Source organism: Pezoporus wallicus, unplaced genomic scaffold (genome assembly GCF_028554395.1).
Source record: "Pezoporus wallicus isolate ANWC-B61680 ecotype Strahan unplaced genomic scaffold, APGP_CSIRO_Pwel_v1 contig_12993, whole genome shotgun sequence".
In the NCBI taxonomy this organism is placed as follows: domain Eukaryota; kingdom Metazoa; phylum Chordata; class Aves; order Psittaciformes; family Psittacidae; genus Pezoporus; species Pezoporus wallicus.
This window is the reverse complement of record NW_026637136.1, coordinates 133,633-156,194: the sequence shown is the minus strand read 5'-3', so window position 1 is coordinate 156,194 and position 22,562 is coordinate 133,633. Positions and strand designations below refer to the sequence as shown.

General features: G+C 58.7%; 1 protein-coding gene across 1 annotated transcript in view; it reads right to left on the bottom strand.

Annotated features, from left to right (window-relative positions):
* SLIT1 (slit guidance ligand 1) overlaps nucleotides 1-22,562 on the bottom strand; it is a 61,334-nt gene that overhangs the window by 5,548 nt on the left and 33,224 nt on the right. Inside the window, exons 5-28 of the mRNA XM_057403631.1 lie at nucleotides 11,415-11,486; nucleotides 11,216-11,287; nucleotides 10,993-11,064; nucleotides 10,541-10,704; nucleotides 9,988-10,135; nucleotides 9,408-9,479; nucleotides 9,076-9,147; nucleotides 8,891-8,962; nucleotides 8,632-8,775; nucleotides 8,358-8,521; nucleotides 8,248-8,271; nucleotides 7,632-7,776; nucleotides 7,419-7,493; nucleotides 7,046-7,189; nucleotides 6,622-6,765; nucleotides 6,334-6,500; nucleotides 5,155-5,287; nucleotides 4,070-4,138; nucleotides 3,615-3,686; nucleotides 3,318-3,389; nucleotides 2,954-3,025; nucleotides 1,456-1,619; nucleotides 977-1,101; nucleotides 670-767 (exon numbers count right to left, since the gene is read on the bottom strand). Coding sequence (XP_057259614.1) covers nucleotides 670-767; nucleotides 977-1,101; nucleotides 1,456-1,619; nucleotides 2,954-3,025; nucleotides 3,318-3,389; nucleotides 3,615-3,686; nucleotides 4,070-4,138; nucleotides 5,155-5,287; nucleotides 6,334-6,500; nucleotides 6,622-6,765; nucleotides 7,046-7,189; nucleotides 7,419-7,493; nucleotides 7,632-7,776; nucleotides 8,248-8,271; nucleotides 8,358-8,521; nucleotides 8,632-8,775; nucleotides 8,891-8,962; nucleotides 9,076-9,147; nucleotides 9,408-9,479; nucleotides 9,988-10,135; nucleotides 10,541-10,704; nucleotides 10,993-11,064; nucleotides 11,216-11,287; nucleotides 11,415-11,486 — 2,556 coding nt within the window. The remainder of the gene's footprint in view (nucleotides 1-669; nucleotides 768-976; nucleotides 1,102-1,455; nucleotides 1,620-2,953; nucleotides 3,026-3,317; nucleotides 3,390-3,614; nucleotides 3,687-4,069; nucleotides 4,139-5,154; nucleotides 5,288-6,333; nucleotides 6,501-6,621; nucleotides 6,766-7,045; nucleotides 7,190-7,418; nucleotides 7,494-7,631; nucleotides 7,777-8,247; nucleotides 8,272-8,357; nucleotides 8,522-8,631; nucleotides 8,776-8,890; nucleotides 8,963-9,075; nucleotides 9,148-9,407; nucleotides 9,480-9,987; nucleotides 10,136-10,540; nucleotides 10,705-10,992; nucleotides 11,065-11,215; nucleotides 11,288-11,414; nucleotides 11,487-22,562) is intronic.

Here is a 22,562-nt window from a genome sequence, read left to right as displayed (position 1 = left end):
ATGGAGCATTTTGGGATGGTTCCTGTGAAACAAGCAGCACAGCGGGTGCAGGGAGGGTGGCAGCCGCAGCGGGCTGCGAGGATGCTGAGTTGCCACGACAACAGGCTGAGAGGACACTCAGCGCTGGGGAGGGTAGTGGCTGCGCAGCCCACCTCCTCACCCTATCCTGACAGCTATTTTCAGCTACTAATTGTGTCCTGGTTCCTGGAATGGCCTGAAGAGTTCAGGGTAGCGAGGGTTGTGCAAGGGCATGGCAGCCCTGCAGGGAACAGCAGTGACCCCGGGCCACGTCCTGCCCCATCCAACAGTTAACCCTGCTGCAGCTGCCACATCCCAGCCCCAAATCCCACTGTGCTATCCCTCCTCATGCCTTCTGTGGTGGTAGGACCTGCTCTGTCCCCCATGCCCTCAGCCCTGCAGGGCTGGGGGACATAGGGAAGCAGAGCCAGTGCTCAGCCTTGTTAGTGCTGTGCTGGCAGGAGGCATAGGCAGGGCTGCAGAGAGCAGGAGCCTGGGCTGGAGCTACCACATGAATGCAATAGCCCAGCTATATGCCTAAGGGAGCACATAGAAGGCGAGGGAAGCACTAAACATCATCTCTGAGGGATGCTGGGGATCCCAGCTGCTGCCCAAACACCCGTCTTTCCTGGGTTCCCATTCAGCACTCACCTGAAGCCGGCTCCTTCCCCGTCCTGAGGCTGGCAGGTCCCCCCATTGAGGCAGGGGTTGGAAGAGCAGACGCTCAGTGCCACCTCGCAGTCCCTGCCCTGGGGAGGGATGGAGAGGTGGGAGCGAGGAGAGTGGCACAGCACCGTGCCCAGCTCTCCCTGCCCCATCACACTCAGTGTCACACTGTGGTGTGCAGGGAGGGTGGACAGTCCTGCAGGCAGTGAGCCCCAGGGGCAGCCCTCACTGCTCCTTTCCCCTCTGCAGGGACATGTTCCTCTGCACTGGGGACCCCCAGGGACCATGGTACCTTGTAGCCGCTGGGGCAGGCGCAGCGGTAGAAACCAAGGGGGTCATTGTGGCAGGTGCCCTGGTTCTGACAGGGGCTGGAGAGGCAGGGGTTGCACTTGGCCTGGATGCTCAGGGCAGGTGGGCCTGTGGGACAGGAGGCACAGGGATAGCCAGGGATATAGTAGAGAGAGTGATGGAGGGGTGCCCGTTTGTGGGTACCAACACAGGGTCAGAGCTCCAGGCACAGCTGGGAGCAGAGCCTGCCCCACCAAGGACCTGGGGACAGCCACGTGTTCAGTCACCCAGGGGTGTGCCACTGGCCAGGTAAGGGGACAAGCCTCTTGGTCTGCCCCCTCCTCAAGGCAGCTCAACAGGTTAAATGCTGGAGTCCCCCACACTCACAGAACATCAGGCACCAAGCAGGAGATAGCCCGGCTCCCCATGGCACCTGCTGCCCTGCCTGAGGATGGACAGATGGACAACACAGACACCTCGCACCTTGGCACTCAAACTTCTTGGCAGGGGTGGTGAGCAGCAGCTTGCCTTCCATTTCAGGGGGCCCTGCGCAGCGGGCGATGCCTGGCTCCTTGTACCCCGTCTTGACCCAGCTGGAGAGCCAGCGCAGGTTGCAGCTGCAGTACAGGGGGTTGGCTCCAATGGCTCTGCGGGGGGAGGAAGGACAAAACTGCATCCGCTGCCCCGCAGAGGGAATGAGGATTGGAGACCTTGGGACTGGGCACAACTCCGTCACTTGGCTGGGCTGCCATGTGATGGGGGCCCCAATGCTCTGTGCTGGAGCTCTCCTCCACTGCCCACATAGAAATCCTCATGAGTCCCTCTCCAGCACTTGGGCAAAGCTGCCTGGGCTTGAGGCTGTGCAGAAACGTCGACCCATTGCACGGGAGCTGAGGACAGCCTCGGCTCTGCTGCGCAGTGCAGGGCAGGGGCACCGGGGCAGGCTGCTGGGGACAAGCAGCAAAGTCAGAGCCAGAGCTCATGGGGACAGCATTAGGGGAGAGCAAGGAATTGCTCCAAGAGAGCAGGGTTGCCCTGTTCCACAGCAGAGCAGGGCAGGGAGCAGCAGGTGCTGTGTGAGGCTGAGGGGTTCAATGCCATTTTGCACACTCCTTCTCTGCAAAGGCCAGCAGCGGTGGAGGACCATTAGACTGATATGTGTGATGAAGGAAGGACACGGCAGGCAGGGAGGCAGGCACTAGGGACAGCAGCTCTGCTGGGGCTTACAAGCCTGTTCCTACAGCACCAACAGCGCCGGCTGGTGACACAGCTCAGCTCTGTGGGAACCCGCAGCATTGCACTGCAGCAAGAACACCAGTGAAGAGCCAGGGGAGACCAGAAGAAGCAGGGCTGCTCCCAAAAAACAGGGAGGCCAGGACTGGAAATCAAGATGCTCTCTGCAGGCTGGAGGAACAGCCTGAAAGCCCCAGGATGCCAGGAGCAGGACCAGCCACCGGAGGGTGGGTAGGAACCACTTAGCAGGAACAGGGAAGGGACTGAAAAGTCATCCTGAACAAAGTGAAATCCCTGCCCTGGGTGATGGGTATGGGGCTGTGCTCCTGCGGTACAGGTTCCCTCAAAGAGGAGGGAGGAGGGTGCTTGGTGAGAGATTTGGGGCTGCTGCAGGGAAGGACCCTGGCAGGAGGTTAGCAACATGCTGGCCCAGGTCAGAGCAGCCCTTGCCAACCCATGGTTGTGCCAGCATCTTGCATGGCTTCACCTGCATGTTAAGGGACCCTGGGGACCTGGTGGGACCCCACACCACTTCCATCAAAGACCAGCAGCACTGGGAGGCTCAGCTGCACACCTGGACCTGGGGCCAGAGCACATCAGTGCCCCACCAACACTGTCCCAGCTACCAGCCCAGAGAAGAGCAGAGGAGGCAGCTCAGCCCCCAGAGAATCTGGGCATAGCCCCATGATTTTTAAAGGTCTCCTGAACATGCATCCAGCCCTGCACCTGGAGAGCAGGAGATACTCACAGGTGGGACAGGGAGGTGACATCTGCAAAGATGCCCTCGGGGAGGCTGGAGATGTCATTGCCATGGAGAGACCTGCAGAGAACAGAGGGTCCTGTAATGCCCATAGTTCCAGGGTGGGCAGCAAGGACTGTGACCAGCAGGGCTGCCACCACCCCGTGGGTCCAGGCATGGGTGGCAGAGCTGGACCCCACCACTCTGTCACTGCTGCAAAGGCATCAAGTGATCTGAGAGGCTGAGTCTTCTCCCCTTGCTCCTCCTGCAGCCTGTACCCTGCCTGCCTGCACTCAGCTCTGAGCAAGCACAGGGGGCACGTGGACACAGGCAGCAGCAGGGGCTGCGAGCAGGGCTACGGGCAGGTACTTACAGCAGCCGGAGGGAGCGAAGGCCCTCAAAGGCCAGCGGAGGGATGCACTGCAGGGAGTTGTAGCTGAGGATCCTGTAGAAGGCAAGAAGGAGGCAGCACAGTGCTGGGGGCACCTCCGTGTGTGCTGTAAGAAGCCCACCCTTGGTTGCATGTTCCCTTTGCGTCAGCTCAAACTATAGCTTCACCCACATGGAGAGGGGAGACCCTGGAGTCCCCAGCACCCTGCAGTCTTTGGGGTCCCCTAGGAACAGCCCCCCCCAGCTCAGTTCTGTGGCACACCACAGGGACTGCACTTACAGGGTGGTGAGCTGGCTCATGTTGGTGAAGGAGGAGTTGCTCAGGGAGCTGATCTTGTTGTTGCTCAGGTCACTGTAAAACAGAAACTTCAGGGCTTGGAGGAAGCTGAGCCCTGTCTCCCCCCTCGGTGCTCCCCTGTGCTCCCAGCTGCGATGGGATGCAAACAGCAGCACAGCCTCCAAGAGAGCAGCAGGGCTGTCACACAGGGTGATGGCAGGAATGCCACTGTCCCCCTGCCCACTGCCACCAGAAGCTGTGAGCACCCAGGGGCTGAGCATCGCTGCAGTCAGCTGTTTCCCAGTGCACAGCAGGGATGCAGAGGGATGTCAGGGGTCCCTGCACACTGCCAGGTCCTTCCCCAGGATCACGCATCATGGGGACAGCCTCTGTCCTTGCCCACCACTGCTAGCAGTGGGACCAGCTGCCTGCCTGGCCTCCTGCTCCTGCCTACTTACACAAGCTGCAGGTACTTGAAGGTAGAGAGCTGCCCCGGGACCTGAGTAAACTGATTTCCATCCAGGTAGCTGCAAGAGAGAACAAAAGCACCTCAAGGTGGCTGAGAAGCCAGAGGTCCCTCCCTCTGCCCCCGATTCTCCTGTGCACCTTCTTATGGGCTGCAAAGAGCATCTCCAGCATCATTTCTCTCCCAGCATGCATGGCCTGGGGCTCTCAGGAGACCCCTGGGCTGCAGGGCAGGTAGTGTGAGAGCACACAGGCACACTTGAGAGCTCTGTGTACTGATCCCCAGGACAGCCTCCAAGCAGCCCACGTGTGTGAGCACAGCCAGCCATGTGCTGTGCTTACACATCCAGTGTGAGTGTGGGCAGCAGAAACCAGTCCCAAGGCACGTGTGAGACAGCGGAGGATGCAGAGAGAGGAGGGGTGTGTGAGACAGCGCAGGAGTGTGAGGCGCTGCTATACACATGCGTGTGCACAACCAGTGCCTGCACTACCTGCACACAGGACTTGCTGCTGTCCCCCATTCCAGACAGGAGCAGAGCCCCTTTCACAGCAATGGGCATTACTGCTCATCCAGAGCTGGCATGGCTGTTTGGGTATCTCCCTGACACCCAGGTAAGCCACATTCCATTGCCTGTGTGCTCGGAGCTGGACCTGCCGGGAGTATCCCTGCAGCCTTGGTGAGAGGTGATGGCACAGCAGGGCTGGGGAGCTGGCAGAGGCAGGGTGGCCCTGTCCCTGTTGCTGATGGCAGGCTGATTGGGACTGCAGGGCTGCATGGGGACCACAGCTGCCCCCTCCCAAAGATGCCAAAGAGCAGGGACCCAGCTGCTGTGACAACCCCTTGCATATCACCATTAGTATCCCTGAGTCAGCAGAGGCTCTCACTGAGCCCCTTGCTGGGGTTGGGGCTGGAGAGGGTCCCTTGGCTGGGTGGGGGTCACTGCCAGGCTGGGATGGTGCTGTGGGAGAGAGCTGTGGGGCATCTTTGCCCCAACACCTGCACAACCCCTCAGCAGAGCCCCCCTCACCCAGAGCTGCAAAGTCTGAGGCAGAGCCTGGGCACTCGGCCACCACTTACAGCTCCGTGACGTTCTTGGGGATCCCCTTGGGCAGGGCCTTGAGGTGCTTGTTGCTGCAGCGGACAACGGTGTCGAGGCACGTGCACTCCTGCGGGCACTGCGGACGGGGGATGCAGCTCGTCTCCTCCTGACCTGCACCGGGCACAGAGAGCCACAAAGTCACCTTGGGCATCACATGAGGCTGGACTCGATGCCTTGTCCTCATCTAAGACTGCTCCCCTCCCATGCCAACCATATCCCCTTGCCCCCAAAGCAGGGTGCTGTGGGCAACAGCCTCAGCCCAGCTGAGAGTCAGCAGCTCATGAATCGCTCCTGTTCCCAGAAACTGCCCGCCCCACTCAGATGGATGCAATCAGACAGCTCCAGGCTGCTCTGATTTTCACCATTTTCAAGCAAAAACACAGTCCCAGGGGTAGCAGAGAGGAGGGCGCACGAGAAGCGGCTCAGCCCTGCCAGTCCTCCTGAAATAACCTCCTTTCCCCTTCTCCCAGAGGCAGCAGGGGTTGCACGGAGCAGCCGGAGGAGCCAGAATTGCTCGCCCTTCCCAAGGGAGAGGCATCCCCAGAACAGCCGTATGCTATCTCGCACTGTTGGGAAAGGCGCAGGATGCACCCTTCAGTGTTTGACGTGGTGGAGGAGGGAAAGCAGAAGAAACGATGATGTGTTTGTAAATATTTTACAGAGGGCTCAAAAGCTGTTCTAAATTAAAAAAACTTTTAAAAGAAGTCTTTTCTCTCAACAGGCACATTCCCCGCCTGCTCCATCTGCCCAGCTCCATCATGTGGAGCTGGGAAGGGAAGAAGCGGGAGGAATTTTGGTGGGCTTTGCCTATACACCTGCTCCTGCCAGCATCCAGGGCACAGCATTTGCCAGCACAGACCTGCCTACGTACAAGGGCCATAAGGTGCAGTGGGTGCAAACTCCTCTCCCAGCTTGAGAGCAGCTTGTGGGGATTTGAATGCAGCCCTAAGGGCTGGGTACCAGGAAGGGAAATATGTGCATCATCAGGGGAAAGCATTAATGAGCTGATGGTTCCCTCTGAGCTACTGGCTTGTTACAGGACACTGCTGAACATCCCAGAAGCAAGGATGATGCTGGGACAAGCAGACCATAGTGCCAGCCTGGGGCAAGCAGCCTGATCCCCTCTCACCCCCGGCGCCGCGGGGCCCGTGAGTTACCTTCCTCACACCTGAAGTCGGGGAAAGCCACGTCCTGGAGTGGGATCTGCCGGAGGAAGTCAGGGTTTTGGCACCGCGGGTTCCCCGTCACGATCTTCCTCTTGCGCAGCCAGTCCCCCAGCCAGGCCAGCTGGCAGTTGCAGTTGAAGGGGTTGGCGAGCAGGTTCCTGCACAAGAGGGAGCGTGAGGGCATCACCTGAGCAGCCACTGGGCAAGGGTTCCCCCTGCCGCCACCCCCAATGTGATGGGGACAGCCTGGGAGCATCCCTGCTGAGGCCTGAGACTTACAGCGTGGACAGAGACTGCAGCGTGTCGAAGGCGCCCGGTGTGATGGTGCTGATCTGGTTGTCGTACAGGGAGAGCAGGCGGACGTTGCGCAGCCCTGTGAAGCTGTCATTGTGGATGCAGCTGATGCGGTTGTTCCTCAGCATCCTGAGGAGGGAAGGGGACAAAGGCACCTAATGACCCACGCAGACACCATGGGGGAACCCACCTCAGCAGTGCCTGGGCTGTGCCCACCTTGCTGCTGAGCCAGGCCCTGAATAGCAGAAACCTCCCCCCCAGCTCTGGATACAGCCAGTGGATGGGTAAGGCACTCCCGAGCTGGCCCAGCAGTGATGCAGACAGCACCAGCCCAGGATCACAGGCAGGGCAGAGGAGGAAGGAGCAGGGATGTCCCCACCCCTGTCCCCATGCAGAAAGGGGCACTCACAGGGTCCTCAGCCCATCCAGGCCCCTGAACATGCCGCTCCGCACAGACTCCAGCTGGTTGACGGTGAGGTGCAGCTCACTGACGGAGGATGCCCCCTCAAACGCCCCATCCTCAATTTCCGACACCTTGTTGTTGCTGAGGTTGCTGTGGACAGGGGAAAGCAGGCTGGGACAGGGGGCTCTGCCCCAACCTCAACCTGAAACCTGCCTCCCCCAGGTCCCACTGAGCACCCCATGATGGCAAATTCCTCAGGTGACCCTTGGGTTGGTACATGCCCCCAGGTTCACTCTTGAGGCTGCCCTGGTGTCAGGACCCCATGTGCCCTCCCAGCCCCCAGGCACTCCTGACGGAGCTGTGCCTGCCTGATACTCACATTTTCTTCAGATGTGGGAGTTTCTTGAAGATGCCAGTGGCCTCCAGGACAGAGATTTCATTGTTGTTCAGGCGCCTGGGGTGGGCAGCAGGGAAAAGAGCTCAGGAGGTTGCTGCAAAGGGCCTGGCACCGACCAACCCTGAACCAAACCCCAGCACTGGTGATGTTCTGGCTGCAGGAGGGAAAGCAGGGTGGGAGGGAGGAGGCTCTTACAGCTCAGCTGTGGACTGTGGGATGCGCTCTGGGATCTTGGTGAGCTTCAGGTTGGAGCACTCGACCACGCTGGATTCGCAGCGGCACTTCGGGGGGCAGATCACATCGCTGTTGCACTCACTGTTCAGCTGGTAATCCTCCGTCCCTGCGCACCGGGGAGGGCAGCGTGTGGTCCCAAGAGCAGAGGCAGCAGGGCTGTGCCTGCCCCCCCCTCCCTGCTCCTGCCACACGCCAGCTGGTCTCGAGCTCCTCCCCAGCTGCCCTCATCCCAGGGCTATGCACAAATTACTCCTCTCCATGCCCCAAACACCTTATCTACAGGGGTATTTGTCCTGGGTACACAGGGTGCTGTGTTATCCACCACCCTCTCCTCTCCTGCAATCAGAGCTGGACCGCATGGACACCTCTGTGCCCACCTGGATAACAGCACAAGGGCTGATGGTGGAACATGTCCTGCTACCCAGCAGTTTTGTTACTGCAGCACCTGGGAACTCAGCAGCCAAAAATGATGGGAAATGCAGCGCCAGGCCAGACTGTGGGGCTCCGGCACAACCATCCCCCAGGCAGCCTGGCCGAAAGGGCACCATGCACACACCCATGCATACCCTCCTCTTACCTGGGATGAAATACTGCTCTTTGGCTGTGGAATGAAAAGCACATCATCACCCTGAGCACATGGACATGGGGCTGGGGCAGGGCTGAGCACAGCACAGGGATGGCCCTCACCCGAGCAGCGAAACTTCTTGCTCTTGATCTGGCCGATGCGCTTGTTGGCCAGGCGCCGGGGGCTGGCACAGCGGGCACCACTGGTCTCAACGGGGTTGGCACGGAGGAAGTCTGCCAGCCACTTCAGGTTGCAGTCACAGATGAAGGGGTTCTGGGCCAGGTGCCTGCACCACAGACAGTGGGTGACCACCAGCTCCAGCTCTGGCTACCCAAGAGAGATGCTTCCCTCCATGCTCCCGCCTGCCCAGGCATTAGAGCTGGTGTGGGTACTCACAGGGTCTGGATGGCCCGCAGGGAGGTGAAAGTGCCCTTGGCCAGGCTCTGGATCTTGTTGTCATAGAGTGAGAGCAGTGAGAGGTTCTGCAGGTCCTGGAAGGCATCTGCTCGCACACAGTTGATCTTGTTGGCATTGAGGAGCCTGGCACGGAGAAAGGTGATCCTGAGGACCCTCTTCACTGCACCATGGGCTCTGGAGACCTCACTTGCTTTCTGGTGTCCCCAAAGAGCATCCCACCCAGCCACCAGCGCCTTACAGCAGCTGCAGGGCAAAAAGTCCCCCGAAGACACCCTTGGGGAGGTCTGTGATCTTGTTGCCATACAGCACCCTGGGAGAGAGAGACTGGTGTGAGAGACATGAGGGGGAGTGGTGTGGGGCATGATTCAGGGCATGTCACATCCACCCCACACCACCCAACACACCCTGGTTCGGAGCACTTACAGGGAGTTCAGCGAGCGCAGTCCTTGGAAGGCATCAGGGGCGATCTCTGAGATCTGATTGTTGCTCAGGTCTCTGAAAACCAAAAGGAGAATGTGGCCTGGTCCCCTCTTCTTTGTCCCATGCCCCCACCGTCCTGCTGGGCCCAGGGATCCACCCCTTGCACCCAATATAGAGAGCTGAGGGCATCCAAGGCCCCATCCCAGTGCTGCCACGTGGGGCACTCATGTCGCACCAAGTGCCGCAAGCCCATTATAGTGAGGGCCTGTGGGCTCACGGCAGGGGCGTGAAGGGTGTTGGGGTTCAGGGTGAATTGGCAAGGGCTGCACACTTACATCCTCCTCAGCTTCTTGTAGGGGGAGAAGGCACCTGGGGGAATGGACTTGATTCCATTGAGCTCCAGGCGTCTGCAAAGAGAAGGGGGACAGATGAGGGCTGTAGGGCTGGTTGAATCACAGCACCCCACTGACAGAGCTGGAGAGCTGCAAGAGCCACAAGCCTGCAGTAAGTTACCCTACCAGGGTGTTACCATTCACCCCAGGGACAACTTACAGCCTGTGATCTGGGCTTTCTCCATCAGAGAGGGGTGCCATGGATAGGGGGACTGTGGTGGCTGGGGTGTGGGGAGCACCTCCTCCCTCCCAGCACCCTGGGTCTGGGGGCACCTGATACCCTGCAAGTGCCCTGCATGCCATCCCAGCAGGGGCTTTGCACCATAATTGGATTCCCCTAAGGAGATTATTTCTCTATTTACATTTTTAATGCAGTTAAATCCAGGGCTAAACCTGGGCAGCATGGGAGAAGGGCAGGAAAGGCCTGCTGCCCCGCAGGGTGGCTGAGTGTGGGGTTTGCCCCCGTGTCCCCACTGCCTTCAGCCACCCATAGCCAGTAATGATGGTGTGGTGACATACTCACATCTCTGTCATGGTCTCAGGCAGGTTGGCAGGGATGGCTGTCAGCCCCTTGCCCCGACAATCCACGATGCCGTTGCTGCAGGTGCACATGGCCGGGCAGGAGCCAGAGGACAAGCTGCAGAGCTGGGCACGTGCAGAGTCTGTTTGTCCTTTGGGAAAGCAACCAGCATGGGAATTGAAAAGAGCTGGGACAGGTGGATGGGTGGCAGCACCCCAAGGAATGAAGCCTGGTAACAGCTCGAAGTGCTGGGACAGCTCATAGCACCTTTGAATGGGTGCACAGTCCTGGTGCACCCCAACCCCATGTGAAAGGCACTGGCTGATGCACCTTTTGTCACACTGGTAGGGTGGTGGTGTCCCCGTGGTGTCCCCGTGGTGTCCCCATGGTGTCCCCACACCAGCAACAGTGCTGACCCGAGCCAAGCCCAAAGCATACATCCAGGCTCTGAGCTGGGGCATGCGGCAGAGTGGAGGTGGGCTGCAGCAATGGGATTGGCTTTGTCCCCCCAGTCCGTGTCCCTGCCCTGGTACCCACTGCCTCCCGTCCCCCTCACCGGAGCAGCTGAACTCGTTCTTCTGTATCTCGGCCACGTTGAGACCACGGAGCTGGGCTGGAGCAGCACATTGGGTAAAGAGCCCGATGGTGGGGCGCTGGCGCAGCCACTGTGAGAGCCAGGCCAGGTGGCAGTCACAGAAGAGGTGGTTGGAGTGCAGGCGACTGCGGGTGGACAGGGCAGTCAGTGAAACCAGGAGAGCTCCTGAACACCCCACTGCCCTCCAGCTGCCCCAGCCTGGCTCAGCACAAAGGTACACTGAGGACACAGAGGAGCCTGAGAGCATCTGTGCCAGTTCCCAAGGCCACCTAGATTGGTAGTGCTTGGGGATACACTGCAGGAGCGTCATCTCCACCCCCTCCCCATGGATGCTGCCAGCACTAGTAGCAGAGCTGGGGACATCCTACTCCAGCCCAGGGGGTTCCTGCTACCCCCACGGCCCTATCACTCACAACGTCCGCAGCTTGGGCATGTGGTTGAAGCTGGACACAGGGATGGAAGTGATATTGTTGTTATTCAGGGTCCTGCAGGAAAGCAAAGGGGGACAGGTCAGGGTGGCCAGGCCATAAATGGGAGTGTGCCTGCAGTGTCTTGTGAGTGGGGAGCACCCAGGGACACCCTCACCCCACATGGGGCTTGCATGCTGGAGGCTCCAGCCAGCTCTTGGCCACTTACAGGACCTCCAGACCCCGCAGGGCACGGAAAGCCCCATCCTCAATGCAGCTGATCTGGTTCTTGTCCAGTTGCCTGAAGGAGGAAGACAGAGGGAGCATTACTGTGACAGCCCAGGCAGAGAGTGACCAGTGGCTCCTGATGCTTCCTGCCACTGGACCTGATCCCAAACTCCCTTGTGCCCATCCCTGTCAGGACTCACAGGTTCTTGAGGTCAGTGGCCCCGCGGAAAGCTTTCCTGGGGATGGCCTGGATGAAGTTCTCACTCAGGTCCCTGCAGAAAAAGGACACAGAGACGAATATGATCAGTGCCTGCAAAGCACGATGCCCCTCGGGACCAGGGTGTCCACAGGCAGCGGCATGCCCCAGCACTCAGTGATCCCCCTGGGGCTCTGGGAAACTGTAATTTGGCCTCAGGTCCTTGGTTGCCCATTGCCCTGCTGGCTGGCCTGAGGCAAGGCCGACTCCATCCATGGTGGCCTCAAGTGGCCAGGGGTCCCCAGGAACTGCTGTCCCCAGCTCTGAGAAGCAGAGCAGCAGGGCACAGATCCGGGAGAACCCTCTGTACTTAAATACCCTCTGACTGCTATAATTACAGGGCCCTGCTGATTAACTGGTAATTACACTTAGCGGCTCCAGCAGGCATTCCCATGGAGCCTGCCCTGCACTTCAGAGGGCACAAATAATCGGGTCATTAATTACTTCATCACTACACGGCACTGTCTGTGTAATTACCTGCTCTGCAATGCCGGGGCACGCCGGGCCAACACAGGCTCTGTGCTGCAGGGCTGGCAGTGGGTCAGATCCTCCACCATGCTTGGGCTGGCTTTTAATGACCATGAAGATCAATAATCTTATTTCAAGTAAGGTCTGGATAGACTGGCTTAAGTCACCTCATCCTTGGGGTGCCCCGATTTGTGCCCCATGTCTCCCATGCAACCATTTTTTCTCCCAGTCCAAGGGCCAAGAGCTCCTCCAAGCTCAGGGGGTACTTGCATTGCATGCCCACTGCCCCATGCCAGCACAGCCCACAGCTCCCCCCGGGCACAGGGAAACTGAGGCATGAAACAGCATTTTGTCCAATGCAGCAAATCCATGGGTGAGTGAGGAGCAGGACAAGGGCATCCCACAAAGACTAAGCACAGATAGCAATCATCTCAGCCTGAGAGGTGGCTTGGGGTATCACCAGATGCCAGCATTTCACACTCAGTGCTCACCAGCTCTGCTTCACCACAAAGCCTGTACACTATTGATATCCCTGGGCAGTTGTGCTGGGTCAGGATGGAGGCACAGCATCTACCCTCCATGCCCTCATTTGCTCCAGAAAACGGTCTCAGTGTATCCAACAAGCTGCTTGCAAATGACCTAAAGGTCTCCAAATCAGGACTTCACCCCAGCCAAAAGCTTCACTGCCACAACGGGGTAATGTTCCCAGAGGGAAGCACCAGCATTGCATGCACAGATGCATGAGAAGGAAAACCCAAGGACAGTGGGCTTGCCCAGTCACCAAGGAGCTCCCACATAGCTCCCATCGCTCCAGCGCCGTATGCAGCGGGCAGGGGCTGGTGCATGGCTCTGCGTCGTTCCTGGGTACCCAAACCCGGCCGCTAAAGCACCATTGCTGGGGCAGAGGAAGGGAGATGCCGCCCCTGGAGGGGACCGCGCTCCCGGGGAGCGTGAAGCCCAGCTCCCCTGCCAGCAGCCGGGAGCGCAGCAGCCGCAGTTTCCCCGCTACCCGCGCGGCGGCACTGCCAGGCTGCCCGGACCGCGCTGCCTGCGCTGCCAGCATTGACCGCGCTGCTCGGACCACGCTGCCCGTCCTGCTTGCGCTGCCTGCTCTGACCGCTCTGCCTGCACTACCCACTCTGCTTGCGCTGCCTGCTCTGCTTGCGCTGCCTGCTCTGCCCAAAGGGATTGAGGTCGCCTTGCACTCTCCAGAGGAAAACACCAGCAAACACCTTCTCATCCTCTGCTGGAGTCGCAATGAGCCCAGGGACCCCCAGGAATTGCACTGACCTTCCAGAAAAATGTCGCATTGCCCCAAAACTCCTTTTCCCTTTTGGGTCCTAGCAGAAGGAAGCCCCTAGAAAACCCTTTGGAAAACTCCAGATGAATTTCACCACTCTTCCTAGCAATGCATTGCACTCCCTCTTAGCTGCCTGCTCTCCAACATTAAACCAGTCTCAATGGAGCTAAGTATGGGAGCACCCACCAGACTTTGGCGCTCTGCACCCCCCTCTCAGCTCCACTGTTGCCTGCCCAGGCAGCCCCTGCCTGCAGCTTGTTTGGTTCCCTCATGGAAACGTCGCTCGTGTTTCTCCACTCGCAGCACATGGGAGTCCCATTGCGCCCGGGGAGTAAACCCAGGCGTCTGTCTGCAAGCTGCTCACTTACAGCTCGCGAGGCAAACGCTGCTAGGAGGTTGCAACTGACTTTGCGAGGCTTCTCCCCTTCACAGCTTTTTGTGACAGCCACTGATGAAGTGCTGCCATTGGGGGTACCGACGCCAAGAGGGACAGACGCTGGATGTGAGGGTTTCAGAGAGGGCCTGGCACTGGGCTTACATCACCGGCATGGTTACACAGCTGACAATACCAGGACAAAACACATGCTTTGCCTGCAGGATCCTTGCCCCGGCGTTGGAAGAAGGCACGGCCCCTTCCCTCCTGGTGTTTCATAGCTCCCAGCTATGTTTGCTTTACACTTTGGCACGGAAGAAACAGCAGATGGCACGGCTTCTCCTCGCTCCACATGCAGCTTGTAGCACCCTCGGCTGCTGCGCCGGTGCCACCTCACACCCTGCCAAGTACAAGCGAGTCACTGCCATCGCATGCAGAGTGCCAGCTTGCAGCAGTGACCACAAGTACTAGCAGGTCCAACAGCTCTGCTGAGGACCAGTCAACGGATGGGCACAGTCAGAGGAGGGGAAAGGAAAGCAGCCCTTGTCCTGTTGTCACAGCCGCCCTTTCTGCCTTTTCTTGATTCTCTTCCAGGAATTTTCCTAAAGCTCCAAGTTTAACAGTTTCTGGCTATTGAATCCAGGAGACATTCAAGCAGCCAGTGTATCCACATATCCACTGCCCTATCCCTCTGCAACAGGGACCATGCAGCTATGCAGCTGGAGTTTCTCCCCCCACAAGACAGGGTGCAGACAGCTCTGATACTCCTGGGCTTGCAAAGAGGGGAGGATGATAAGGGATGAAGAGGTGATGGGGGACACTGCTATCCCCAGGCTCACCTCCCACAGGGGTTTCTGACCCAGCATGTGCTTGCTAATTAGCAGTCCAGCTCTAGCCCATGGCTGTGCAATGGGGAGGATGGTGCCCACTTTTCCTTCCATGTCCCCCAAAAGCCTTATGGCCAGGCTATGTCCACACAATTCCCTCCCTAGCTGGGCAGCAGTAGTCAAGCGTTGGGGTTTTGGAGACTTCCCTGCTCAGATCTCGTCTCCCGCTGCAAGCATGATGTTTGCTGATGCACGACCTGCAGCGGGTCAGGAGATACCCCCGGTGCTGGCTCTCCTGCCCCCCGCCCCGGTACCCGGGGAGCCTCGGCTAGGAGCCAGGCGCACGGACACGGCTTCCCCGGGGCTGGCAGGGGCTCTGCAGCGGGAGCCAACCCCCCACTGCGCCGCCCTGCCCGGCACTTAGCGGGGCACCCGAGCAAAACTGTTCGACATCGCTTCCCAGTGGGGAGCCCACTCAGGCAAACAAACCCCGGCAGCCTTAATCTCCCCGGCAAGAGCCCGGCGGGCCGGAGGGCGGGCGGGAAGGAGGGGGCCGCAGCGGGGCTGCGGCGGCCAGGCGGGGACGCCGGGGCTATTACCACGCTCTCATTCTTTCGGCTAATCCTGACTTCACACTTTAACCTGATTGAGCCTTGTTTGGCGAGCAGGCTCCTCGCGCCGTGCGAGGGGATTAGGGCCGGACGCAGCGGGGAGGTAATTGCTTCCCAGCGGCGCTGGCCCCGCATCCTCCGAGCCCCCCGCCGGCTGCCAAGAGCGCTGGGGCGGCCTGGCAGCCCTCCGGCACGGCATTCCCCTCGCCGGGAAGCACGGCTTGGCAGCGGCTACCGCGGCGGCCACATCCAGGCCAAAGCTGCCGCCCGTGTCCTGTCCCAGAGCGCCGGTGAGGGTTGTGGAGACAACTCCGTAGGGACCCGCATGCCCAGGACTGGCTGCTGGCTCCAGGGGGGTGACCCGCAGCAGGCTGCTCGCCTCTTCCGATTCCTCTCCAGCTTCCATGCTGGAATCTCATTACAGCATCCAGGGGTCTCCCAGACTCTGTATCAGGTCAAAGGCATTAACCCTTCAGCTGCTGCCAGCTGATGTGATGAAACTGTATGACAGGCCCCTGCTTATGGCCCAGCTCTGCTCCACCAGCACCAGTCATTCAGACACCAGCTCAGCCACAGAAACCATCCACCAGCTCTCGAGCAGTCAAGGTAGCTGCCCTCACAACCAAAGCCACTCAGCCCAGCGCCAGTGTTTTGGGCTGGGGTAGGTGCTTCCCAGATGTCAGCCTCACCTCACTGGTGCTGTGCCAGAGGAGGCTACGTCAGGGTGCAGCCATTAGTTCCCCAAGCCAAAGGGCCTGCCAAGGACTAGCCAGCAAGGAGAATGGCACCATCAGCTCTTAAGCAGCCTGGTGTCCCTCAGGTGGCCCCACGCATGCTGTTTGTCCCAGCACAGCCTGCCCAGGGCAGACAGACGGGCAGAGATGGGGCAGCCCCAGCACGGCTGCTCATACCACCACCTGACAGTTGTCAAGGGTGGGTGTGAAGGGACAGAAAGACTCTTGCATTATGCAGATCAATAGAACTAATCAGCACTCACATTAGTAGCCAACAGCCCAGAGCCCCCATGGGGGTTTTGCACTCCTGTCTGTCACCAGAGAGAAGGAGCAGCTGCACCTATTTACTTCAGCACCCACAGCGGGGGAAACAAGTCACCCATGTGTTCCAGCCACAGAAGCCACTCGAGGTGATGAACACAAGTCCCTAATGCTGCAAGGACTCAGCTCCCAAGGAGAAGTGTCCTGGAGGGCAGCTGCTTGCTGGAAGTTGGGGATAGCTTCCCTGCTGCAGCATTAGCAGGAAGCCAAAGGTAACGTGGCAGGGTTTTATCCACTGTGTCACCTGCTCTGGTCCCCAGCCCTAGTGTGAGAGGGCCCTGTGTCAGGTTCAGGCTCCCACAGCATGCACCCAGCGTTACATCAGGCTGTTTGATTTTTAATGGGCTCCACTGGCCCAGCTGCCAGCACAGCTCCATCCTGGCCAAGGGGGATGGACAGACCTCCCACCCCATCCCCAATGTCATGGGAAGCCTGCGCTCTGCCTGCTGCTGTCTGCTACTTATTGTGACCCCAGCCCCTGGGGCTGATGGTGTTTGTGCAGGACAAGGTGCATCATCAGAACCTGATGGTGCAAACAAGCCAGGGTGTAGCATGGCAGGCTCAGTGTGAGCCACTGCCACTCAGGAAAGAGATTGTGAGATCGTGAAAATGGCACTTCATAAGGGCCAGAAAGGGAATGGGACAAGATGGGACAGAGTCCAAAGAAGTGCAGTGATGGGGAAAGGGAACATTATTAACTGCTTTTCACACCAGAACAAGGGATGACCAGCAATATCACAACAGGAGGCTTAAAATCACAGCTAAGAGAGACTCCTCCAAATGAGGCATTGTTAGTCCACGGGACTCCCAGCCACAACAAGCTCAAAATGGAAATTAGTAGAAGAAAAGCACAGAGATGCACCTGCAGTGCCATGCTGCAGCAAGGAACACCTGCAGGTGGATGCTTGAGAGCTGGCTTCTGCTGCCAGGAGCCCAGCTGAGCACACCTCTGGTAGCCACCACACTGCCTGGTGCAGGCTGCCAGACACGGCTGATGGCTCAGCCCTGCTCAGCCAGCAGGAACGGTCACCCACCGGGAGTCACTTCTGTCAGCCTGTTTTAGTGGCAGGCAGAGACGCGCAATCCTTCTGCTCCCAGAGCAGCAGGGGGGATGTCAACCCGCGGTCAGCCCCCCACCAGGGCAGGGTGCCAGGGGTCCCACTCCAATCCCTGCCTGCCACTCTTGTCCCTGCCCCTTCTGGGCTGTGAGGCCAGCGAGTCGAGGAGGGGGGCTGCTCCTGTAGCCCCCCATTCAAGGAGGAGCAGCTGGTTGATGCAAGGAGCATCCGAGGCTGGGCGGTGCGGCGCAGCCCTCCCCACTGGCAGCCGAGCGAGCGCTTCATCAGGCAGCCCCAGCCGCCAACAATTACGTGCTGAGTAAATCGATGGGGTATAATTGGACTATTAAGATCTCATTATCCTCCTGGCTCCGGGTGCTGCAGCCTGCAGCGTGCTGTGGGAGACCGCAACCTGCAGCCACAGAAATTGCCTCCCGACACAGGCAGCCTTGATGGGTACTGAGGACAAGGGTGCACAGAGCAGGGATGGAATAGCCAGAGGGGGCAAGGATGGTGGCAGCAATCTGTATTCAGCACAGGAGACATCTCTGTGGCACAGTGAAGGGCTGTGCAAAGGCAGGGAGTCCTGGAGATGAAGAGATCCAGGTATCCTTCTTCTAGCCACCACAGCAGCCTGAAAGCCACCGCTGGCCCCTCCTGCCCCTTGCAGTTCTGGTTGCTGCTGAGTGGCATGGGGAGTTTGTCCTTTATATGCACTTTCATGAGTGCCTCTACCCCCGTCCAGCTGGAAAGCAGAGCTCATGTCTCCACCTGCATGTTGCAGGGTCTGTGCTCTGAGTCACACAGGCTGCCTGGCCCTGGGGGTCCCTAACCCTGTGCAAGAGCCACGTCATGTCCATCACCTGCTCACACACAACCCTTGGTGGGGTGATGCGATTCCTGGCCCTCGGACAGTCCTTCCAAAGAGACCAGAGTCCTCAGGACGTCTTGGTGGGCAGGATGACACACCAGGTCACATCCACCAAGACCCAATATTGTTGTCCAAGCAGCAATAAATAATCAAATCTTGTTATCACAGCACCTGTGAAACCGATGGATCAGAGCTCATCCTTGCCAGGCCCATACATACATACAAAACAATGCTTTATGGGAGCAAGGCAACACGCTGCTAGACATCATGTTGTGCTGAGCATCTCAGACCGCAAACCTCGGTGACACGAGCCAAATCAAATTCTGCCACCATGTACAAACAGAGAAGAGTGAAGCTGAGCACTGCCAGATCAAGGAGCAATGTTTCACACTGCTCCCCTGCCAGGAAAGGCTTCCCAAAGTGCTGTGCTGACCCCAGGCTCTGGCCCCGGTCCCTTCCCTCCTGGGAGATGCAGATGCTTCCCAAAACATTAAAGCTGGAGGATTTTGTTGCTTGGACAGCCGAGCAGAGCATGTGTAAAATGCAACATATGCTCATGGCAACAGTTAGTGAGAAGAATCCCAGCCCCAGGGCGGTGATGCTGATTTAGCAGAACATTTCAGGGCACACATAAATCTCAGCAGCTTCAAAGGGACATTGCTGCCCCACACCATGACCTGGGCCACTGTCCTTACCCGAGCGCTAGTGGCTTGTATCACCACAGTGCCTCCATATGCTGAATGGGTGCACTAGGGATGCCGGGGCACATGTATGCCTGCATGGTGGGTGACACCAGCCCCTCATCTTTGGGCATGAGGAGAGCTGGGGACATGCAACATCCATCACAAGCAGGATGATGAGCGCAGGGAAGGCATTGCAAGCCAGGCTTTGCCGAGCAGCCCTGCGCAGGGCAGCGCCTGTGTGGTGGATCCCATGGATCCCATCCAGCTCCGACAAGGAGTGGCTTCAGCGTGGGCTGCGCTGCACAGCCAGAGCCGCGGGACTCCGTGGGAAGGTGATGCTATGGGAACAAGGGGAGATAGCCAAGGAAAAGAGAGGAGGGAGGGGGAGTAAAGCATCTGCCACCCACTCTGGAGCCTCTTCAGAGATTGAAACAAGTTAAAAGCAGCAGCTTTAATGGAAACACAAGTGAAATAACAAGCTGCAAACCTTGTGTGCCTGTCACCGCCCCCTCCCCACACTGTCCCTTTGTTCCTGCAACCTCATTATCTGCGGAAACGGGAGGCTAAGGCATGGCCACCGGCTCCCCAGCATCCTGAAGCTCTGCAGGAGAGCCGCAACACCCTCTGTGCCTGGTGCTCCGTGGTCTGGCAGAGGCTGGGGTGGGCAGGAGAGTGCCCTGCAGCACAGCCGGGAGAACACAACCTGCCAAGGTTCCTCCTGTGCTGCTGATGTGTGTTCCCCAGCTTCCACCGACCTCTGGATGAGGCCTTGTCCCCTCCTGGGACAAGGATGGACACTTGTCCCAGCAAGTGTCTGGCTGGACACTGGGTTTTACAAGAAGCACCTGCCTGGCTCACAGCCTCCGGGAGGCACCCAGCCGGTGTCCCCATCACTGTTTCTCTCCATCCATGTTTACCATCTCCAAGCCCCCTCCACTCTGGTGTTCAGCTGCTTGTTCTCCTCCCTCCTTTTATGTCTCACTGTCTAGTAAAGGCAAATCCCCACAAAACCCTTCACCAAACCACCTCTCCAGCTCCCATGCTACCCTCCAGCCTGCGTACCTACCTGCTTCACATTTGCATCCCCCAGCTCATTCCCTGCATGTTCCTGATGTGCTGCAAATCAAAGGCGCAGTGCCGTCCCTTTCCCCAGGGCTGCATGGCAGGCTCCCCAGCCCCACCAGCCTCCCCCATGGTTCACTGCCCCACTGCTTTCTGATTGCAGAGGGCAACCACTACCCACAGCAGAGCATCCCAGTGCTCAAGGACAAAGCACATCCCAGGCCACCCAGCAAATCAGGGTACCACAGCCTAGCAGCTCCAGGTCTTGGGACAGAGAGAGCTGGGGAGTGGTGGTGGGGATTTGCTGGACCACGCATGGCTCTACCTCCAGCAGACAGCAGTGTGCCACAATGAGATCCTCATACACAGCCCCCAGAAGTTTAGGACAGGGTCAGTCCTCCTTCACCCCACACAATCCTATGCACAGAAGGCACTGCTGTGTGAGATGCTGTGCCATGCCAGGAGAGGTGCCAGGCTCCAACTCTGAATGCCATGAAGCCTCGCACCCTCGAGCACACAGCGTGTGCTCCCTGCCTGGCAGCTCTCGCCCAAGAAGACACCCTGAACTCCAGGCTGCAACACCCATCCAAGGTGTAAATGAAAAAGCAAATAGCACTTCTGTCGGGCCAGCCCTGAGCCCTGTGGGGAGCTGGCTGCAGCTCTTGTTAGCAGGCTCAGCCCCTGGGTCTGCGGCACTGGTGAGCTCAGAGCCAATGGACTCCCAGGCTCTGAGGCTTTTAATTGCTAATAAGTGTGAAGCCAGCCCTGCCGGCCCTCCTGGATTCCTCCGAGGTGTGAATGAGGCTGAGCCAAGCTGAGAATTGCGTCCCGGCTGTCCCAGATCTGGCACAGGCTGGCAAGCCAAGGAGCGATGCTGCAGATCTGGGATGCAGCAGATCTGTGAATCTGATCCTCAGCTTTGCACCTCCTGGGATAACAACTCTAAACCCTGGTCCAAGCTTTGGAAAGGGCTAAAGCAAACTCCTCCTGGCCTGGAGGATGCTTTGAAACTGATGCTGAACCTTGTAAGACCCAGCTGGAATTACTTGGCGAGATGCCCTGGTATAGCAAAGGGTCCTTCAGGCTCCTCACAGCCCCAGCACTAAGAGGGGCAAAACTCATCTGATAGCCTGGCTTCCTGAAAGCACCTGGGAGCGACCACAGAGCTGGGGTTGGGGTGCGAGGTGAGAGACGCATTGTGGGGTGAAAAACATCAGCCCCCATTGGCAACCAAGGTGGAGCCAGGGGAACAGCTCAAATCCAGCCCAGCATCTGGAAAGAGATGTGATTTTACACAGGGCTGGGAGGAAACAGCCCTGATAGGAAGAGGGTCCAATGGGAAACGAGGGTGGGAAACAGGGCAGAGCAATCGCGAGGTTGTGAGAGTGCCCGAGCATGGGAACTGAGCACAGGGGCACAGAGCAGGAAAAGCCCAACAGGCAGATAAAGAGACTCCATCCCATGTGGCACACATCAAAGCCAGGATAAAAGCTGCTGGCAGAGCAGCAAAGCCCTGCCACTAGCCTTGGCTCAGGCTGTGGCTATCCCTGCCCCAGTGGCATTGATCTCGAGAGGGTCTGGGGGAGCAGTACCCATCTATGGCCATGCCATAGGGGACAGGGAGCTGCACCAGCCCGCAGGGCTGCTCTGCACAGACAGGTTCTGTGAAGAATCCCTAATACAAAACCACATCATGGGGAAGCCTCTGCCTGCAGGCAGTTAGTGTGGCTGCAGCCCCCGGCCATACAGCACTGCTGCCCACTGACTGTGATGGGGATCAACAGCTCCTCCTTGTTTCGGGGAGGCAGAAACGAGTTGTCAGAGGCACATCTGGGTGCTCCTCCTGCCTCTCCCCAGTGGAGCCTCAGAGGAGCAGTGAGCCTGGCACCAGTGCCTGACCACAAGGCATAGGTCAGGGAGACCCAGTCCTGAGCTATGGGCACCTGGTCTCACACAGTCCTTCAGACTATGTTAAGGCTCAAAGGGGTGGAGCAGCCCCACATCCTTTTGCAAGCTGCCCCGAGCATAATTGTCTTTGAGGTTAACAACATAGCTCCTGTCTCTGCTACAAGTGCATCTCATTTGAGGTGGGGACACCAGCTTTGAGACCTCAAGAGCCTGTGGATGTGCCTGAATACCCAGGGGCTGTGTTATCTGCATGTCTGCATCTCCTGCCACAGCCCGGCAGAGCAGGGAAGGGGTAAGCTGTGCATGTCCCAGGAGGTAGCTACAGCCACAGGCTTTTCACAGAAGGCTGAGCATCTCACCACCATCACCCATGCTACACCAGAGCACACAGCTCACAGTGATCCCTATGGAAGCAGAAGCAGCTCTCATCCATGCCCCTCTCCCATGCTACACTCTTCCAATTCAAACTTAGCCCAAGCCCAGATGGGATTGCGGTGGGGATTCCTGCTAAGGGAAGAGTCCTGCACCCTGCCTGGCTCAGGGCTTGTTCTTCCCAGCCCCAGTGGAGCTGCTGGCTGGGGCTGGGTCTGCCAGCACTGCAGCCAGCATCCAGCACAGCTGCTCCGGCGGCCTGGTGTGGCTCGGCATGGCTGCAGCTCGTGCTCTAGGACCCGGAGAGAGGAGCTGCGGAGGCTGATTGCCCCTGCCAGAGCAGGCCTGGCAGGTTTATTTTTAACAGTTCTGATTGAAGCTGGTTTCCTGCTGACATTTACACTCCTGCATCATTATCGGCTCCCTGGCTTCCAACTGCCAAGATTAAAGGGGGAATGAAATCTCCTGAACAGTGGGGTTCTGGCTGCAAACCCCACAAAGGGG